This window comes from Salminus brasiliensis, chromosome 7 (genome assembly GCF_030463535.1).
Source record: "Salminus brasiliensis chromosome 7, fSalBra1.hap2, whole genome shotgun sequence".
Taxonomy (NCBI): domain Eukaryota; kingdom Metazoa; phylum Chordata; class Actinopteri; order Characiformes; family Bryconidae; genus Salminus; species Salminus brasiliensis.
The window spans coordinates 7647295-7669112 of NC_132884.1; the positions used below are offsets into that span (position 1 = coordinate 7647295).

The window sequence follows — 21818 nt, forward strand, 5'->3', positions numbered from 1 at the left end:
TTATTTTTATTGGTTTGTCTGTGCAAATGAAACAAATGAAGAACTAAATGCGCTTTAAGCCTAAGCTGTTAGCCTGGCATCTACCATTCTAAACTAAAGAAGCACACTTCAGACACCAAACAAGCCTAGGCTGATCACCTGCATCGGAAGTAAGTGATAAATAACGTACCATTATGCTCTCTTACATGTACCTGTTTCTACACTGTGGCAATCCATCAAGTAGTTTAACAGATACTTGTGAATCAGGTATAGGTGCTTCCCTACCTCCAACCATCATATCCCACATGTTATTGCCTTGAAATGGAGAATTCCAGTCTCATGACATCACTAGCAGACTTGACAAGTGGGTCAAGCGATGTGTTATGAAGAAACACACGTCGCAAATACAAAAACAAATGTTCATCTTTATTTCTGATAGTGTTATAATACCTGATGGCTCCATAAAGTCTCTAATATATTCGTACTGCTCTACATAGCTATGTAACATGGCACAGGTCTTGTGCTGAGCTGCACACACCACACATTTTTTTTTTTTTTACAATAAACTGACAGATTTGTACACGACTCCGTGGCACACACTAATCTTAACAGTAAGTACATCAATGAGACTGGACAAGGGGACATTGTGTTACCATTGCACAGTACATTATTAGAGCTTGTGTCATCCACAGGTGTGATCATCAACATTGTTCGCCCCAACATACAGTTTAGCTATACCGTTTAATAGTTTTAATGACTGGGGTCGTTCTTTCAACATGCCATTTAAAAAAAAAAGTATGAAAAATAATGTACAACAGAGCGTGGTCTGATCATTTAAAGGTGTAGCATAGAACGTCAAACAAACACAACAAAATATGACTATTTTATATCCTTCTTTGGCTCACATAAATATGACTAATTCAAATGCTTTCGCTCTCAGTTGAAAGTAAGACTTTGATTCAAGTTACTTCAATGGCAAACACACGCTTGGCTCTTATGCACACATGCTCACACTCCCACGTGCGCACACACCATAGGCAATCCACCACAGGCTATATTGTGATAGGTCATTTCATCCTCAAACATACACACACACTGCAGATGGCACAGGCACAATCCGTCAGCTGAATATTTACTGGTCACTCTCAACAGCAACACACAAATTTGTAGGGACGATTTCTCTGTCAACTTCTCACAAGAGCATACTGATAGGTAGGTAGATACATTTAATCCAACGGTTTCTCAGGTAGGCCTTTGCCCTGCAATAGTCCACCACTGTGCACCAACACTTTCAGACTGGGCCTCGTCCACATGTATGCAGACTTTTCTAAGAATGACATTTTTCCCTGCATTTCCAAAGACATCCCTATACACACCAACAAAACGCAAAAGCGAATGCAAAAGCCATTTGAAGAAGCAATATCACAAAATATGTGTTCATTTGATGAAAAAACACGCCATACTGTACTGCAATCTTCTATACTGCAATAGAAAACACTGTCGATCACAGAAAGTGCCAATTACATAGGCCGATCTACACTCACAGAGCAATTTATTAGGAAGAACTGTACACTGACTTATTTAGCCAATCATGTGGAAGCAGTGCAATTCATAAGATCATGCAGATACGGGTCGGCAGCTTCAGGTAATATTTACATCAATCATCAGAATGGGGGGAAAAATGCATTCTCAGTGATTTTGAGCATTTTTAGATTGCTAGAGTCAGGCGGGCTTGTTTGAGTGTTTCTGGAACTGCTGATCTACTGGGATTTTCAGAATAATAAAGTGCAAAAAAGGAAATATCCAGTGAGCGGCAGTTCTGCAGACAAAATGCCTTGTTGATGTGAGAGGTAAATGGAGAATGTCCAGACTAGGCTATAGTACCCCCCATTAACTGTGGCCAGTGTAAAGCTTCTCAGACAGGTTCCACTTCTGTCAGCCAGGAACAGAAAGCTGAGGTTGCACTGAGAGCAGGCTCACCAAAACTAGACAGCTGAAAGCTGGAGAGACGTTTTCTGTTCTGATGAATCTTGATTCCTGCTGAGGCTCACAGATGGTATGGTCGGAATTTGGCGCCAAAGCAAATCCATGGACTCAGTCTGCCTTGTGTCAACAGTCCAGGCTGGTGGAGGGGGTGTAAACCTATTCTGAGTTCCTGTTTGGAGTATTGTTGTTGACCATATGGATCCCTTGATGACCACAATTTACCCAACTTCTAATGGCTGCTTAAATAATGCACCACATCACAAAGCAAAACTCAAAGCAAAAACAATTTCCTAAGCTTGACAATGAGTTTGGTGTTCTTCAGTGGTCTTCCAGGTCAATGGATCTGAATCAGATAGAACACCTTTAGAATGTGGTTGAAAGGGAGATTTACAGCTTTAAGGCGCTCCTGAAAGATGTGCAGGGATTGTATGATGCAATCATGTCAACATGGACCAGAATCTCAAGGCAAAGTTTCCAACATCATGTGCCATGAAGAACTAAGGCTGAGGCTTAAAGGAGGCTCTACCCAATATAAGTATAGTGGTCCTTATAAAGTGGTCAGTGAGTGCATTTTACTACGTGCAGCGTGAACATGCATGCGCAGTAAATTCTCTTGTGGCACACTTAAACCACAAAAAAATCTGTCAATTTCCATTCCACCAGCAGAATGGTCATGGTATGTTGTTCATTCTATGCAATACTTTTAAGTTATAGATTTCATGGACTAAAATGCTTTAATTAATTAATCTGGGTTTAATTGAGTACAGTAACAGCAAGCGACTTTGTTTTCATCATAGCAAGAGTGTGTACATATATATGTTATACATGTGTATAATGTAATGATGACTTGCATGTCTTAAACTAGCTCAGGTGTGATTTGTTTGTAAACACATTTTTTCACTGATCTAAAATACTCTAGTGTGGAACCCAAAATGCAGTCAAAAAAATACGCTTTCAAAAATATCTGTATATATGTGGACGAGGCCTGAAATACACAAACAGACACATTTGCACATACCAACCCACAAATACACGCATTCACACACACACACACACGCACATACACACACACACACACAATAGTGCCTACACCCATGAGTCTGGAGAAGCGGGGTAGGCCTGAGCTCGGTAGGAAGGCCTGCGTGTGGTGGAGTAGAAGTCCACGTAGTTAGTGTTACGTTTAACCCCCTGTCTCTCGCCCACCACCGGATAGTTGAGCGGTTCGTCCAGGTAAGGGTCATCGTAGCCCATGGGAGAAGCCAGGTACATTCCGTAAGTGTCATAGGCCCTTTGATTCGGCTCATCTGAGTAGTACAGTTGGCTCTGCTGGTAGGAGAAAAACAGTGTGAGAACAGGGTGAGGTATACAACAAAACTGGCATATGCAACAAGTAAAAAAATTCTCTAAATGAAATGTAAAAACCTTTTTTTGCAAGATTACAGTTTTTATATGTTTGCTAGAATTCTTCTCAGCAGAGGATGTGTACTTATTTACACTATTTATTTGCTTAGTCACTGACTTTTTTATATAGTTGCAAACATTCTACGATCCTGAACTTGCACTGAAGGCACTGTATTTCATTGTCCAATGTACTTTTACTCATTATATTATTATTTATTACAACATAATTTGATGTAATTTCTCGATGTGATATAGCTTTCTGAGAGGGGTCTGTAAAGTTATTTGTAAGGGATTGGGCTGGCTGATTCATCCGTGGCAAAGTAGTTCTGTAATTTTCAAAAATTCCCTGTGTGTTATTTCATTACCATGAAGTCAACTCAAACAGGAGTTTAATACTCAAATAGGGGTTTATTGAGAAAACTCCAGATTCAGTGAATTCAAAAAGTATTCCTTCTTAGAAAAGTCTTACTCCTTCTTCTTACTTCTTAAAATCAAATGCTTTGTCACTTACATTGTAATACCTAGTCCAGCTTACACAAATATTAATGAACATGTCTGGCGTTGACTTATGTGTACCCTGTGGTTCTCAAATACCCACCCATGGCATGTTTTTGTGATATTTGCTATAGTTATTTTTTTATCTAGTGTGCTATAACACAGGGTCAAACCTATACAACTTGTTTCACTGTTTGCCCTGCTGCATCCTAGGAGACATTATCAGGTGTATGTCTGGGAGAGGCTCACCTGTGGCCTTTGAGGTTCCTCGAGTGAAGGGGAGGGGTATGAGCTTATGAAATAGGCAGAATTCTTTCCTGACCCTAAAACAAAAAAACAATCCCACTTTAATTTTGGTAACCCCTTAATACCAGCACATCATCATAGCAATAGAAAACTATAGTTTCTCAGTTGTAAGGCAAATTCACAACATATGTATCAAAGCCCTATTTTGATCTTTTTATTCCTATTCATATCTTAAGCTTCAGAGGTATCACTATTAGCCGATGTGATTTCAGCAAAAGAGAGGGTGGTGAATGGCTATAATGTGTAGGTTAAATGTTTAGTGGTTTGGCAGCATGTCAGCAATGTCAGAAAAAATGAGTAAGTGAGTAACGAAGCCCTATCATCAGGAGATTGCAGGTTGGATCCCTAGTGATGTCACAGCCATCAATTGCCATAGTCCCAGAAAGCATAATTGGTCTTGCTCTCTCATCTCTCTATCTTTATCACTCAGCATGATGCCAGTGGCCAGTGTGAGTTTCTATTAGCTGTTGTAACTGAATTGGCGCTCTCCTCCAATCATGTTTAACTGTCCAGTGACATTGTTTTACTGGCAGTTCAAAAAGAAGAAGTTGGCTGGTTTCATGTGTCTCAGAGGAGGCATATGCAAGCTTTCCTGGTCTCAGCTCTGGTAGCACTGCGTAATTTGGAATGGAAAATTACTAAAGTGGGGAGAAAATTGGGACAACAAAGATGATGGAACAAGCAGCCTTGGCAGCATGTCCATCAAGTAGCCTTCCTTGGGAATAGCTTCAAACAGTGCCACGGCCAACAGATCTGAGACTGGGTTTGCTAAAAGAAACTTTTGAACAAATGAGTGCTGTTTAAAAGCCTGTTGTTGCAGTACCTAATGCTTGTCAGTTGTAAGAGTCTATTATTTACATACACAGAACTACACCATATTTATTTGTCATTCAAGCACATTCACCTTTTAAAACTTTAAAAGATGGACTGGCTGCCTACATTTCAAAGTTTCATTTTAGTGAAATGAAAGACCTAATTTAATATCTCAATTTCTATATTCATATGTAGATGTTCAGCAATGTAAAAGGGGATTTGCAGTTATTCAGTTAAAATTACAGTGGACTCTTCATGCTTACCTGTGTACAGAGTTTTGTTTCTGTTGGCATCGCCATAATAGTTATAAAGTTGCATAGAAGACTGAGCCCTTCTCTTGCTCAGCCGATGTTCCCTTATTCCCAACATAGCCGGAGAGGAAGTGGCACTACCGCCTAAACACAATAAACAATGAATCAGTAATGCATAATGTCACAGAAATGACATTAAACAGTAAAACTAAGACATGTAATAAAAACATCTCATCAGTTAAATAACAAACTGCAAAAAAGGTGACCATTTTGTTATATTGCCATTTTTCTTTGTGCTAGTACCCACAATCCACTGCTGGTAGTGCTGGCTCACCTGACTGAATGACAGGTGACATCTGTAAGTTGCTCGTTGGCAGGGTGGGTTGGGACCGGTACCTGTCTCGCTCTAGCGTTGACACTGGTGTAACAAAATGGTTCTGATTCCACCCGTCCTGGTGAAGCATATTACAGAACTCATGACAGAGCCAACAAGAAGCTAGAACTAATGAATCAAACTACCTCTGGGGTTTTCCCTACCTTTTTATAGATGTTGCGCAGATCTCTGTACTGCCACAGAGTATTCAGCACCTGTGCAGCAGCCTTGACCACTTTCATGGAGTACCTGGATGTCAGAGACAGACAGAAGAGTTTAATCAATTCAACATGAATATGACAGGATCAATACAACAGCATCAGCTATTACTACAACTGTGGTTTGTCTCTTTTAATGTACAATTCAAAGTTTATACTTGCCATGTAAACACTGTATACCTACTTTACCTACACATTATATGTAGGTAAAGTAAGATTTATGGACCTTGTCCAGTGGGCTAAAGTATATATAATAATATTTGAATTTATGCTTTATTTTCATTAGTTAAAAAACAAAAATTATGTTAAAAGTGTTGCACTTTATCACTAGAAGGGAAGTGTGTCCCTGTGTTAATAGTGAATACATTTGTGCAGTTTTTTGGACCACTGCATTAAGGCATGTACTATATCTTATATTTTCTTTCTTGGTTTATATTTGATTTTCAAGCTTTTCCATCTTACCTCTCCCCCCGGCCTCGGCTGATGGAGACCAGCTTGTCAATTCCACCAGCTTGAGCAAGCGCACGGGCGTTCTCCATGTTCCTACTGGTGACTTCATGAAGTGCACAGCACACAGCTGCCACTGTCTCATCAGACAGTAGCGAGGGCCCATGACCCGGGAGGCGTGTCACCAAGTCTGGCATGGCATACTTTCCTATAAGAGTACAAAAAAAAAAGTTTCTTTATGACATGGAAAAGCTTTTTAATTATAGGTATTTCAAATGTTAAACATTTTCAAAAGAACAGAAAAATCAGTGCTTGTGTAAACACAACAGTCAGTGTTATCTATTTCTAGAGATGACCGATTGGTATATTTGTTAGCACTTCACACTAACAGTAATAATAACACACACCCATGTTCACCATTAGTGTCGGACACAGATGAAATTTGGTCTCTGCCTTTATCCCATCTGTGCAGTGAACACACATACACACTAGTGATCTTAACACAAACAGTGACAGTGAGCACATGTACCCCTAACAGTGGGCAGCAATCACTGTGGTGCCCGGAGAGCAGAGAAGGTGAAGGGCCTTGCTCAAGGGCCCAACAGTAGGAGCCCAGGTATTGAACCCACAACTGTGTCATGAATAGCCCAGTGCTCTAACCTCTGAGCCACCACTGCCCCAAGTAACAATATATATGTAAATGTTTAATGAAAACCAGAATAATATTACAATTGATATACTGACCAATCAGTTCCTTGTTCCTGGCGTCCAAAGCCATGTTGCGCAATGCGGTTGCCACAGAGCACACCACCCTGTCATTATCCATCCTTAGCAACTCCACCAGGATGGGCAAGCCCTTCTCCTTACGCACTGCTGCTCGGATGTATGCCGCAAACTGACCACACACACAGAAAGACAGAACAAGGGTGATCTCCAAAAAGATTTTCTTTGGAGTTGGGAAAAGTTGCTTTTCATTCGGAGTGTGTGAAATTTTAGCCACTCACATAATTCAGTTCTATACTGTGGACTGTGACTGTAATGTGTCAGCATACAGCAGTGGAACTGCGTGTAGCCTACCCTCCAGCTCCCAGCCGAGAGGTTCTGCAGTGACCCAGCTGCTCCCTCTAGTGTGGCCGGGTTGGAGCTTTCCGCCAGCAGGGTGAGGTAAGGCTTAACCACTGATGGGTGCCACAGCATCTCCGCCCCCTTTGGGCTGCCAGAGAAACCAGGGATAGGTCCAACTCCATCCCACTGTGCAGAAAAAGCATACCATAGAGCTAGTTAGAGCACTTTTCTTCACTATAACACTTGTATGATTCATTCAGATTTCATGTTCAAATTTCTAATTTATGCGACATGCTGGAATCACTCATTTTCTTATTGACTGAGGTCAATAAGACCACAATGTGACCAACACACTATGGCATTGCAAGCTTTATTTATGCATTATATAAAGTTTATTCAGATTAAAACCCTTTCAGATGCTGATTTATGAATACATCTTTTCATTTGGTATCAATTATATTTTTGGACATCTGTTGGCAAGTTACAGCTGGGTTTGGATGTAAAACTCACACTGATGTATACTGGATACGGTCTTGGGTTTGGACCACAATTTCAGGTCTGATTAAAGCTATCATTACAGGAAAGAAAGCTTAGTAAGCTTAGTAAGGATTAGGCTTGCCTGTTGGTCCTGCCAGGACCTTTTCTTCTTCTTCTTTCTCAAGCCCCAGCAGCTGTAGTCAACCTGCTTGCTGGAAGGGTCGTTGCCCAGGAGTGTGTCCAAGTCCTGGGTGCCCATCAGCCGAGAGGGGGGCATCTCCAGCTCGAGGCGATATGACAGGTTCCTCAAAGTGCACACACAGTTTTCCACAATCTGAAAAGAGAAAGGTTGGGCTCAGCGAGCTAAAACCAAGAAACTGGGTCATTAAAAGCTAATGGTTGGAGAACCCTACCAGAAGGTGGCGCTCTAAGACTTTAAGAGCAGACTCTAAAAACAGTATAATGCTGTGGTTGGCCATCAAAGCCACTAAATCCACTTTTCTGGCTCCGGAAACAGTGTGGGAGAGATAGAGAGATGATGGCGTGGGATGTTGTGCTTCCTCTTTAAGAAGAGAGCTCATCAGCCAACCACCAGCTGCCACCAATCACAGATAAACCATTTCTGCTGTGTATTAACCTGAAAAGTTTCTTTTCCACTGTTCCTATACCAGAAGCTAGTTAGCTAAGATGTGTGTTGCTTACCTTGCTGTCAAAGTCAGAGGTGTTGATACACGTTTTAATGATGTAGAGCAGAGAGTCAATCAGTCCCTCACAGCAGCGCATCTGCCTACGGGCTTCTTCACCAGCTGAGCTAAGGTTTCTGGCATGCACATACATACACACACAAGCACACACACACATAATACATAATATCACTGTTATACTGTGGGTACATTCTCTGTTTTCTACCATATACAGTACTGTGCAATACATGCGTTTTGCTTGTAAAATCTCCAGATTACATAAGAACAGATGAATGTAAACATAAATACAGTAAAAAGTAAAAACAAAGTAAAAAAAAAAGTTGATACACAATATGTCCAAATGTTTGTGGACACACTTCTAATGAACGCATTCAGGTACTTTACGTTGCACCCATTGCTGACACGCTGCTTATCTATTCCCTGAAGAGAAATACTGCCAACAGCATAGGACTATTTCCAGCGGATACACATAAACCTACTGAAACCATGCTGCCTAATTCCAGGCTTGGGCACGAGGGGTATAAAGCACCCCCCCCACACTCACACACACACACCCAGCACTGAGCTGTGGAGAAGTGGAAGTGTGTTCTCTGGAATGATGGTTGGTGCTCTATGACTACTATGAATACTTTTGGGTTGAGTTGGGGTGTTGGGGATGAGGTGTGGTGGTGACCATCCAACACAATGCCCTCACTCTAGTCACTTAATGCAATCAAATCTCCACAGCAATGCTAAAAACTAGTGAATGAGCAGGTTTGAAGGACAAGGCTCGATTCCAAATTTGTCCCGGATGCTTCCAGCCAGTGCATGGATCTGTTCAATTCCGTCACCAGTTCATCATATATAACATAATTAATCACTGATTTACCAATCTAGGTGTTGCCTGATAACTTAAGTGATACTAGACAAGAAGAGCTTTGGAAGTGTCTTAATGAACACACTTACACTTTTTCATTGTGATTTTCACAGGTGCCTCTTGCACTGTATATTTAGTTGCTATTGTAGTAAAAGCCTGTGTCTCTAAAATGGTAACTATGGTAATAACGATAATAAGGGAAGAAATTTATGTTGGAGCATTCATTATGAAATGGCCATATATAAAAGGCAGCTACAAAAAGTATTAAAAGAAAAGAACAAATATATATGTCTAAAAATGCAATAGGATAACAACACTTTTTAGCAGTACCTGAGGCATCCAGTTGTGTTTCTCAGCACTAGTGAGGAATGCAGTTTGAGCTTGTGGTCCTCTCTCTGGGGGGCTGCACCCCACCCTGAATGAGGGATAATCACTGTGTTGGTGAGAGGAGCAAGAGCGTCCCGAACGATGGTCATCTTCACTGAGTCACATGACGACAAGTTCCATAACACACCTGTGCACAAGATGATACACAACATCAGGAAAGCAGTTATCCACAACACAGTAGCATATTGATATAAGATGCAATGAGCTAATAGCCCTGTTTGTTACTGACAATTGCTCTAATTTGGTGTACGACAACAAGGCTTGTAGTCAATTACCAACAGTGGTAATTGTACTGTGTACACACCAACCCACAACAAACACATAATCTGCATATTTGAGTGCTGCTAACTAACTTAAAATAGATTCCTATCTGCCTTAGTAACGGTCCAGTATGTGTGTATGTGTTTGTATGTTTGTACTAGCTTTAGCGATGATGGATGAACCAGTAAAGAAGGAGAAGGTGATGAGATGTGGAAGGATCCAGCTTGCCAACATGGAAACTGAAACATTCAACACTATATGCTTGTGTGTGGGTGTGTGTGTGTGGCTACATTTGTCAGCCTCTGCTTTCGTTAAAACAGCTTGTCTCTCTTCATTAATCAGAGCTGAGTCCCAGATACGGTGCTTTTTAAACTGTCCTTGCTACTCTACACAACACAATGCACTGTGTTAACTCCAGCTAGACAACCAAATATTCATACTGAGCATGAGAGAGAGGGGGGGGGGGTTAGGTATTTGAAATTTACTTTTGGTCAGTTATGAGCACAACATCACTGATACAAAAACACACAGAGGCTAGAGTTATATGAAGAATGTGACAATGTGGGGTCTCTTTGACACATAGACCAATCACTTATTGGGTACCTGACAACCATTTGAAAAAGGCAGTGTTTCAAATTGTTTTTAAATAATAATACTATTATTATTATTATCATCACTATTACTCTTATTGTTAATAAACACATATATTATAAAATCATAATAGTTTGACTCCAGAGTTTAAACCACAGTTACAAGCCGAAATATCCACTGTTTGTTAATATAAAACATGTTTTGAGTGAAAAGTCAGCTGCTCTCTGTTACCTCCTTCCTTTCTGCTGTGAGTGTGTAATGCAGATGTTAAGAGGTACCCTCAAAGCTAATTTCAGCTACTGTCATGCCATGGATGTGTTATTTATTATTTGCAGGTAATATACACTGCTTTTGACAACAATACAAGTAACAGCAGTAATGTTAGTGCTGGAAGACACACTGACTAAGCTTAAGCGTGCATGCTGGATAACTATGTCAGCAATGGGTGCAACTTAATGAAGCTGAATGCACTCATTAGATGGGGTGTCCACAAACATTTGGTGATATAGTGTACTTTAAAACACTGCAATAAAATCACTTTCAAGTTTTTACACAATTATGTCACAATGTACATAAGTACAAACTGTTATTTACACAACCTATAGATACTAACCAGTAACAAGCTCCCGCACTTCAGTTTCTGCAGTCTTCCTCAGCAGGCGGAGCAGAGCTGGGATTCCACCGGCATTCCTCACACACACCTTATTGTCGTCAGTAGCTTTGCCAAACACCAGGTTCCTGAGAGCTCCACATGCACTGCGTTGCACCTCCAGAGTTTTGTGATCCAAAAGATCTACCAAGTGCTGGATCCCTCCGAGCCTGCACACCTAAAGTACCATATGGGTTTACATGCTTGTCTATGCATATATGAATGTGCAGAATGTAAGGTTGCAGAGTGTATGTATAGATACCTCAGCCTTGATGCGGTTGTCTCGGTAGCAGAGGTGCTGTACATAAGCTGCAGCGTTGGCCTGCACTGAGGGAAAGTGGTGCTGCAGCATGCGGATGACTTCTGGCAGCTCAGGATCTCTCCAGGCAAACTCCCTATACACATACAAACACACACCAAACACATGCACAAATTAGCACCTCTTTATTAATGTCTGTGCTTACTCAATATTTACTGCCTTAATAATACTACATATGATTTCATTTTCCTTTTCAGGGTTTGGTGGTTTACCGAGGATCTTTGTGAATGCTGTCTATAGATGGAGATCGTGTGGCACCAATGTTATTGTCAATGGCAACCGTGTGTCTGCCATAATTAGACTCTGACTGCCGGTAAAGGGTGGAGCGATAAGTATCCGTGTGTGAGGGCATTGAGTACGCCCCCCTCTGGTAGCGCAGTGTACTACACTGACTGGTGGTTCTTGGCAGAGTTCCCAAACCTGGAAAAAAGAAACAGAATGACGTGAATTCATAAACAGTACATCTCTATAAAGACAATTCATATATCTGCTAAAACATTGTCTATTGTGAGGACAGACATAACTAAGTTTATCAGGTCTCCATAAACACATATAACTTTCATGTCCATCAAAATTACGACTCTAATTTCTTCTGATCTTGAGAAAAATCTATCTGAAGTATTACAAAGTGACATTGTTGTGTTCTACTATTAGTTGTGTTCTACTATTATTCCATTCCAGCCTTGCTCACAGGTCCATTGTTGGCTGGGGCCATGGGATTAATACAACACTGACATGCAAAATGGTCTTTACTTTGACAAACCAAGTTGGTACCTGTGTTTCTGGAGAGGGCACTCTGGGAGCCATGGGTAGGGCTCTGGTAGAGCGGATTCTGAAAGGTTCTGTCTTCGTACACAGGGGTTATGTGGTGGTCTGGAGAGCGGGCTTCTTGGCCTAGCTGGCTGTGGTGACTATAAGAACTCTGCAAACCTACGTCAGGATGGTAGAATTATGTTCACATATGTTCACTCTGACATCTTGTTAGGCAAGGCAATGCTTGAAATCTACACTTTTTTCTGTTAAAAAAGTTCATCAGATCTGAACGTCTGCTGTCAGTTCACATCCAGGGCTGTACAATCCAGTTCTGAAGACCTATACATTTTGTGACAGGTTTCAATGAATGTAGACCCACTATGTTGGATAAATGATAACCATTACATTGGATGAATAATTAATTAAACATAATGAACTATTTTTAAACAGACAGTAAAGAGACAAAGTAGTGGAAACACTTTAGAGCAGCTAACCTTTACTAGCAGCTATGCTATTCAGTTTTCTCACAATTCATCAAGGGATTCCTGGAAATGAATGGACGTGAAACAGACTGCTATTCACCCACCAATACACCCACCCATGCTATAGATTAGCTAAATTTACTTTTGCTTTGCTCTGCTGGTGTAATGTCATTACATGCCAGTTACATGAAAGAATCTTAGGGTGGAAACCAGCGGTCAGGATTCCCACCTCTGGAATCTGCTTACCCAACCTGACCACCCGGCTGGTTACGCAACTGTCCCAAATTACAGCAAAAAGTTTGTATTCCGTTGTTTTCGTGACAAATATTGGCAGAATAAAAAACTGTCTATGCATGTCAATGTGTTTTTATTTGAAAGATACTAAAATGTCCTTTAACTCTTATCATCAGCCTTCTATTCCTTCACTGTCTGCTGTAGCATGATTAATGTTTCCTGGTCTCTATTCACACTGTTCCTTCCTTTGCAGTTATGCAAGCTTTGCTGTATGTCATCTGTGGTTTATCATTTGGGAATGATTGGCACATGTACTGTCCTAAGACCATAGGACTTAAAGGATCTTCTGCTAACGCCTTGGTGCCAGATACCACAGGACGCTTTCAGAGGTTTTGAGGAGCCCTGGCCTCAAATGGTAAGATACTTAATATTAGCCAGGTGCTTATGTTATGGCTGATCTTTGTACATCTCCTTTGACATACATTAAGGTTACAGCATTGCATATTGTCACAGTGGTAATCTTATTTGAAAGTCAGTGGTTTGCTCTCCAAAGAGGTCATTGTGTCATTAATCTAAATACGAACAGTCCTACAGTACATACTGCCAAAAATAGGGCAGTAGGACAGGTCACAGGCAGTAACCCACACAGTAAGCTTATCTTCAGCTAAATTTGATGAAACACTAAAACAGTAACATATGCATGCATGCACCCACACACATACACACGCACATGTACACATCCAAATGTAAGTGCAGTGTCCGTGAGTATACTAGAGATAGAGCGGGGAGCAGGGATTCAGGCTGTGCTAAGTACTTGGGTCAATAGTGCCAAGGCTTTGGATCAGTATGTCACAGCATCTGTTACTAAACACACACACACATGCACACACACACAAACACACAAAGGGTTATAAATATTCCAGTGTGAGTAATCATATGTGATGGCATTACACCTCGCCGTGGGGAGCACATTTTAGAGCTTGTAAGAAATGCCACTGTTTTACTCTATAATGTTCAATTACACTACTTATATATTTTAGATATTGTATTAAAAATAGTGATTGATTCAATTAATATTCTCAAATAACACACAAAACAGAAAATAATGCCTATAGATGGGGTGGGAATGAGTTATCAATTTGCATGACTGAAATTTAAATGATCTCAATGGTTGTGTTTATCTGTCTCATCACATCTCCACCCCATACAAACAAACTCTGCACCCTGTACTGGAAGTGTCCCTAAGCTCAGTCACACAGCACCCACAAAGACGTCTCTCCACTCACACTAAACTTGTATTCACCTATCCAATGCCTTTTGTAAATAATATTGTAAACATTTCAGATTATATAGTAGATATTATAGATACTATATTAGATACTATAGAGTCTATAGTATATGTATAGTATATGTTAATGTGTATATTTTCAGTATTTCTATTTAGTAAATATCTGTGTTCTTTTTATTACCATCATGGACCATGCACCTAGGCTTTTCACATACCTTTACACCTGTGTAATGTAACGTGACAATAAACATGATTTGACACTGTTCTTTACATTTTTACAATTTTAACATACATGATTTGTTACTGTTAAATTGTATTTTTGCTGAATTCACTTATTTATATATCTGTATTTCTATTACATCAGAGCAAGATGTTCACACTGGCTAGCACCATGCCTTGCACCCTTAGAGAATTAGGCCAATTATGCTCTCTTGAACTACCAGCCACAGATGGCTGTGGCATCACTGGGAACTGAACTTGTGATCCTCCCACTATAGGGCCAATTCTGTTGGTAGAATCCCTTGTTGAAATGTATGTGTCTAAAATGTATGTGTTGTGTGTGTCTATGGAGACATGACATGCTGAAGAGCGTAACTGTATTACGGCACCCACCTGTAAGACTGTCCGGTCTAGAAAGAACTATTCTCTCAAACATGTCATAGGCCCGCGCCCCAAATGAGGAGTGTGTGTTGTCGTAAGCATGTGCGTCATGCTTCCCTAGTGTTCCGTAATGCTGGGGCTGAGCAGTCATCCCAGAGCGCAGCAGAGTCGGGGACTCCATCCCATCACCGTGGCGACCAGGGAAGGAGGAGTGGAGAGGGTCTGGGGCGTGGCTAGAGGAAGGTGGGAGGGTGGTGCCAGGAAAGACGCTGGGCAAGGGGCGGGGCTCAGAGACGATGGGCGATCCATATGGGCTTCCCAGAGAGGAGCCCAGCGGTGGGCGAGAGGGGGGTGGAGATGGGGCATAGAGGGGGGAAGAGGCATGAGAGGGCACTGAACTAACACGCCTCATTACACGCCCACCTACCACCTGTGATACAGAGAACATAATCACGTATTGAAGCTTTATTGAAAGATTTTGCCACATCTATGTAGAATATAGATGGATTCATAGCTATGTTACCAGAAACGGTACAGTAAAAAACATTTGGAATTTGGAAATTATTTGGAAATTGATAAACCTGAAAAGAAGGCCAGGTTTCCACAGCTTTTAATGAGAATTGTATATGCAGGAGACCTTAGGATGTCTAAGTACAAGCATCAGAAATATACTGCAAGAGTCTAACAGAACAGTTCTTCACTTAGAAACACTTACGTGACTGCTGTGGGTTTTCAATTCAGAATAAGTGAGTGCCAGAAGAAAGAGTCATACCTGTGCTGACGCCTGTCCTTCAGCCCTACAACCCATGGCCATGCTTGGACTTCCACTAGGGGCAGAGCTGGTCGACTGCGATCTCCCCTCTGACCTCCTCGGGGTCACCATGTTGCTATAGTAGCCACTCACTTCCTGGTAGCCACTGTCAGAATATGAATTCATCTGAGTTGAGCTTCGTGAGTTAGCTGCTGACCCTGAGTAGACGATTTATATGAAAAGAGAGAAGAGAGGGTCATGGGGTGCACAAAAAGGAAGAAGGGTAGACAAAGGAGTTACCTCATCAAAGTATCAAATCCACCAGATTGCAGACATACACATAATAATACACATTATACAATCAAATCAATGTGTACTATCACACACACAAACATGATTTACACAGTTTTGGCACTCTATGTGGGACAAAACACGCAAATGTTTACAGCAGAATATGGAATATTCTGAATAGTGCACTAAAAAACTTTTACTTTCATGTAGGGAGATTTGCTCCAGTTCAGGTGAGTAGGGTGAGCCTTGAACTCTGACCCCAAACGTGGGTGAAGGACACTCGTCCGATGCATGGGGTTTGGACAAACCTCCAGCCGAATCTGGGGAAAGATAGGAGAATCTATAGAATATGTAACTATTTTCACAGGTACCCTACATATATTTGTGTTTTGATTGTAAGTAGCACATTACTGGTTTGATATGAAACACATGGCTTGAATGATATATAAAATGACCTGCCCTGTGTATTTTGTTTTTATTCAAACAAAGTTTGAAAGAAAATAATTGTTTAGTGTAAGAGTTATCGACAGCTAATTGACACACTGCGCAAAATGCTCCCATATTATTAAAAAAAAAAAAAAAAAACCTTAACACCGGCCAAACTCATCATGCAAAACCACAGTGGTACCACACACATCAAGCACAAAAACACACTCTGTGTATGACAGTTTATAAGCAAAAACAGCACAAATGCAGAACGTGCATTATTATATATAGAGAATTCTCATAACTTCTAGCATCTAGCTATAGCTATATCTGATGCTACTGGAGCAAAAAAGTACGTATGTATCTACAATTAATCCACAACAAGTTAAATTATTTGATATCTGATATTGCAAACAAAAGTCACTAGCCAATAAAAGCAAAACATACAGGGAGAATTCAGGCTGGTTAACAGCTAATTAAAAAAGCTATGACCAGACTTAGTCTACATAAGATTTATTTAAGCAAGCAATACACTGAAAATAAAAATATGTGTAGCTTGTATTCCCATTCCTAAGGTGTGAAATAACAAGCATCGTGGAAGGGTTCCGAAGCACCATGCGTGCCACATTGCATCTGGTGTGAAATAGGCTTTATGCTGCATCTGAGTGGTGTCGTAAATTGGGAAACACAGATGTTATGCCGTGTTGCACTCGAATGGCTGATAAAGTGGTAAAGTCAGGATTCCAGGTCATACACAAGATTACCAGATATACTATCTATATTTATATAGATAAAACTCTCACCTTTTTGATTGGTAAGAAAGTGCAATGCAATGCAACAAATGTGGTGAATGTAAAATTAAACACAATGCCTAAGAAAATGTGATCTGTCCTTTTTTTAATACTGCATATTCTTTAGATGTTTTGCATGTTGTATTTAATTGATGGTGCATCTTTAGAAAAATGGTTATTGTTACAATACCATGTCGGTGCATCTGTAGTATAGCGCAGAAGTAAAAAATGAAAGACACAGCTGAAACACATATAGCATAGAAAATCAGTAGAGAATCTTACCTGCCGATCTCCACAGCAGAGACTTCTCAGAGGAACTGAAGAAAATGAAGAAAAATAAAAGAGGAAGAGACAGAGTGAAAAGCTCCACCAAGTCCTCATAAATCAAATCACATGACAGTGTACTACTCTCCAGTCACCATGCCAGACCAGCCAGCTTCTCCCTTGGCTATCTTTGGGGCAAATAAACCACATATCAATCTTATACTAACATCCCAGATCAGTTAGCACCATCTCTGGAGTAAAGACAGAGCGTATCAATCTTGTGCTAACATGCCTACAGTGCATAGACTGTAGACTATTCATCTCCCCAAGGTTTATTACGAGGCCAGCCTTAGAAATGCAAAGTGACCAACAGTGTCAGTATCAAACAAGGGTTTAGTTATGTGTCAGTGCAGAGTGAAGAGATCTGGAGTGTTTGTTTCACGAGTGTGAGCAAGTGTGTGGCCCAGGGGATCGGTCTGAGTAAACAACAGCATGGAGACGTCACAGTCTGAAGACCGAAGACAAGCGTCTGTTAGTGCCTGCTACCGAACGGCAGTGCGTGCCACTGGGGTGCTGACTCTGCCAGCCACAAAGCAACAGAGGCAGAAGAAACCAGGCCATAAAGAGGTCAACCAACGAAAAGGTCAAAAGTCACACTGATGGTAACAGAGCCAATAGGAGTCTAACAGTAAGAAGACACCCAAATGGCCAAATGCCCAGAACACCTGGGAAAACAATCTGTGTCTCATTGAGAGACCCAACTGGCCAGGTGACCATGCAAAAACAATGGCACACAATAAGTAAAGCAAAAGCCACTGAGTTTGCACAATAAAGCGAAACCTTTTCACAATACTTGAAGATATCAGAGTTGTTTGAAACTGAAATTTCAACACTTTTTTAGGTACAAATACTCCACAAAAGTACTTAATTATACATTACACAAAATGTAAAGATTCAACACTACCTAAAGGCACAGCAAAGAACGATTTAGAAACCTTTTTCAGTCTACAGAGAGATCAATTTGCACATGTTAAGTTGAGCAGAATGTATTGATACAGAAATAGACCTTTTTGCTTTAAAAAGATTAAATATTCGAATATGTGTTTAAACCAATAGCCAATTGGTGCTTTTAATATTTACTCTACTGTTTAGTTATTCTACACGTAATGCTTACAATATGCTGAGGAAAGCACAGCATTTGACCAGAGGATTAATATATTTTTAAGTTAAAACCACTGTTTTAAATACTGTCTGCTTGAGGTGAAGCCTGCTAGACAGAAAACGCAGGGAATCACAGCATGCAACTGAGCAAACTCTGAACACCCTGTCATGTAATCAGCTACTTTATCAATCCACAACACCTCAATTCACTGGCTCACTGCTTTTAATGAGAAAAACAGTTCCTGATTAAAACTGTAGTATGCAAGTACATTAATACGTTTACCAATGCAGACCTGCATGAAGTCTGAGCAAAAAAACGAGAGAACAACAAATGTTAAGATGTCTTTATAATGCAACCATGCAAACAGTTAAGGAGATACTATTAATAAAGGAAAATGATCTTGGAATGGCAATAAGTAGGCTAGGGTTCATTTTGGAGACAGAAATTTATTGAACACATTATAGACAATCACTTACACAACAACTCAAAAATGACTATGGCTTTGGCTGAGAATGGTAACTGAAATTCACTGGGTGGAAAGATTTACTTTTAATTTGGGACTTAGGATGGATGACCTCATAAAGCACTTGGAAAAATGGGATTTATATGCAATGCTGAGACAGTAATGATCCATGCTTTATCCATGCATAAATATATCAATAAAAAGATTCACCAGTCGCGAAACAAAATGTATCCCATTTCCTAATTTTTCCTCTTCATTTTACCACTCTACATTATTCAGAAATAAAACTTTGCATGCTTTTTTCACTGATGTTCTCTTTTTCACTAAAACAAATTTTTTAAGAAATAAAATGCTTACTGACCCATACATCTTTTAGGTCTAATATGATGCTCTGTCATTATGCTCTAGCAAACTAATTAAAAACAATATTGCAGTCCTAGGTGGAGACTATTCTAAAGGAGTGGTGGTGTCAAAGAACAGAATTTCAGTAATCTTTAATCAGCTGAATGCATTAGTGTCACTGGTGATTTTCCTTTTATCCTCCATTCTTCTCCATTCATGATCAGTTACAAAATGACACTCTAATCTGGGACAACCTGGGCAATTCGTTTAAAACTATATAGTTATTCCAGAAGCAATGTTATGTACATACAATGGCTCTAAACTGGCTCACTCTATATTTCTGTGGCATTAAATTCTTATCACTAAGAGCACATTAGATCAAATGAGATTGAACTCCAAGCACTTACTTCAGTCTTAATGCCATAATGCCACAGGAACACTTGTGGTTAGTAAAGTACAATGATGATTTCTTTCATACCTGTCGCTGGCAGCACCTGGAGACTCCGCCCCCAACCTGCATCGCTCCAGCTGATTGGCCACAATCTGTCTTTCTGCCTCAAGTTCTCTGGTCAGTCGTTCAAACTGGAGCTCCTATGCCGAAGCGTGCAGCAAAATTAAAATATTACACTTTTGGAGAAGAAAGCCATCATAAGTAATTTGCCAGATATAAAACAGATCACGATAAAGCCTCACAGCCAGGCAACACCAGTCTTCTTCCTTCAGTCACTGTTCTGAGTGCATGCTGCCTCAGTGCCTCTCTGCCTGCTCTGCTTTCCTCCTTCAGTACAACCTTAGCAGTAGCAGCATGTGTGTGTGTGCGTGTGTGTGTGGCCGTGTGTTTCAGTTTGTGACAACTGTGCTGCATGAGCCTGTCTTTCACTCACTCTTAAAACGGCCCATTGATGCAGCTGCTTTCAAAAGGACCCTCACACACACATATATACACCAAGTTGCTTGCTTTGAGAAGTGGTAAGGCGAGTAACCAATACAAAATTTTTTCATGTTTGCTTTGAATGTCTACCACAGTGAAGTGTTTTCCTAGACACATTTCCACAGCCTTGACTAGTCTCAAATAGAGTAGTCAGTGACCAAAGGGAATGGCAAATCACTGCAGATCAGCTCTGGTAGGCAGTCAAAAATTGTAGGCAGAAGTGTCAGCGTTTTCTCAATAGAGGGTGAAGTCAGGCTGGTGTGGTTCTGTTTTGTTTTGTGCTGTGTGCTGCCAGTCACAACAAGCCTCCACCATTCGACACTGCCCACAGTGACAAAGCCTGTCTTGTATACTGACTTTAGTTCAAGTAGGAACTAGAACCACGCATACATATAGGTCAGCAAACACACACAGTGTCACTCGCAGAGATCCATAAATACACACTGACAGAATAACAATGAATGCTATGTTTCTATATCCTGAGGTAATATGTGGTATGATGATGACAAGGCCAAAAATAACATAAATGCATTCATTGCAACACAAACACACCCAAACAAACACAGAGTCTTTACCCTTGTCAGGACACATGTACCATATAGGAGTGTAATAATTCACAAAATGCATTATAATTCCTTTCAATATGATGTGGTGATGCCTCAAGTATATAGATATTTTTCATGTATACATGAGTATACATCACAAAGGATAATCAGTACTGAAATGAATTAATTTGCTCCAGTCTGTGTAATGTATTGTTTCACTCAAATTGAGATGTTACCATACACATATACACACACCGTACATATAATGCCTAATGCATATAACACTGTTTTCAGGGTTTTCTGAAAAAGTCAGATATGTTGTCCTGAAAATAAAAAAACAGTAGATTCCCACTCAAACTGTGGTTGTTTATAATATGTTTAGCAAATGTATGTGTGCGTGTGTGTGAGAGCATGCATTTACCTGCTCTTTGACGGATGCCAGGATGTTAGTGGTGGTCGTTTCCGTCTCCATCTTACTGGCACTGGATCCTTCCTTGCAGCTTAGTACCTCCTCCTCCTCTGCTGCAGGCCCCTGCTCAGGAGCAGGCATCGCCCCTGTACACACACACATAAACAAACACATATACATATATGTAGGTGTTATGATTTACTCACACACATTATTATTCCCCAGCTTTACAATAACAGCTTCACGGTGAAAGTTAGAATGGCCATATCTATGTGTGCGTGTGAGTGTGTATACGTGTGTAGTGACAGCCCCACAGCCCCCTGCTCTGTACGACATTAGCTCTATGCTCCAGAGAAACATGAGGCAATGGAGAAATGTGTTGAAAGTGTGTTCCAACAACTCAGCATGCGAATCCATCCAAAGACAACCTGTTCCCCTCCACATCCCTCTAGGACAACAGAAGGCAAAAGCAGCATGATCAGCATGTGCTCCCTGACCCACCCACTTA

The 21818-nt window shown here is 40.6% G+C and overlaps 1 protein-coding gene across 2 annotated transcripts in view; it reads right to left on the reverse strand.

Moving 5' to 3' along the window:
- Positions 1 to 408: 408 nt before the first annotated feature.
- pkp4 (plakophilin 4) overlaps positions 409 to 21818 on the reverse strand; it is a 28447-nt gene continuing 7037 nt past the window's right edge. Inside the window, exons 2-22 of one of the 2 annotated variants that reach the window (XM_072683659.1) lie at positions 21323 to 21456; positions 19904 to 20016; positions 17477 to 17511; positions 16178 to 16297; positions 15708 to 15904; positions 14948 to 15365; positions 12353 to 12508; positions 11791 to 11998; positions 11522 to 11654; positions 11224 to 11437; positions 9702 to 9885; positions 8514 to 8631; positions 7954 to 8145; positions 7347 to 7520; positions 7014 to 7164; positions 6285 to 6477; positions 5769 to 5853; positions 5566 to 5683; positions 5244 to 5375; positions 4111 to 4184; positions 409 to 3288 (exon numbers count right to left, since the gene is read on the reverse strand). In XM_072683659.1, the coding sequence (XP_072539760.1) occupies positions 3052 to 3288; positions 4111 to 4184; positions 5244 to 5375; positions 5566 to 5683; positions 5769 to 5853; positions 6285 to 6477; positions 7014 to 7164; positions 7347 to 7520; positions 7954 to 8145; positions 8514 to 8631; positions 9702 to 9885; positions 11224 to 11437; positions 11522 to 11654; positions 11791 to 11998; positions 12353 to 12508; positions 14948 to 15365; positions 15708 to 15904; positions 16178 to 16297; positions 17477 to 17511; positions 19904 to 20016; positions 21323 to 21451 (3381 nt within the window). In that variant the 5' untranslated portion in view covers positions 21452 to 21456 and the 3' untranslated portion in view covers positions 409 to 3051. Of the gene's footprint in view, positions 3292 to 4110; positions 4185 to 5243; positions 5376 to 5565; positions 5684 to 5768; positions 5854 to 6284; positions 6478 to 7013; positions 7165 to 7346; positions 7521 to 7953; positions 8146 to 8513; positions 8632 to 9701; positions 9886 to 11223; positions 11438 to 11521; positions 11655 to 11790; positions 11999 to 12352; positions 12509 to 14947; positions 15366 to 15707; positions 15905 to 16177; positions 16298 to 17476; positions 17512 to 19903; positions 20017 to 21322; positions 21457 to 21818 lie in introns of both variants that reach the window. The other variant, XM_072683658.1, reaches the window with a different exon arrangement.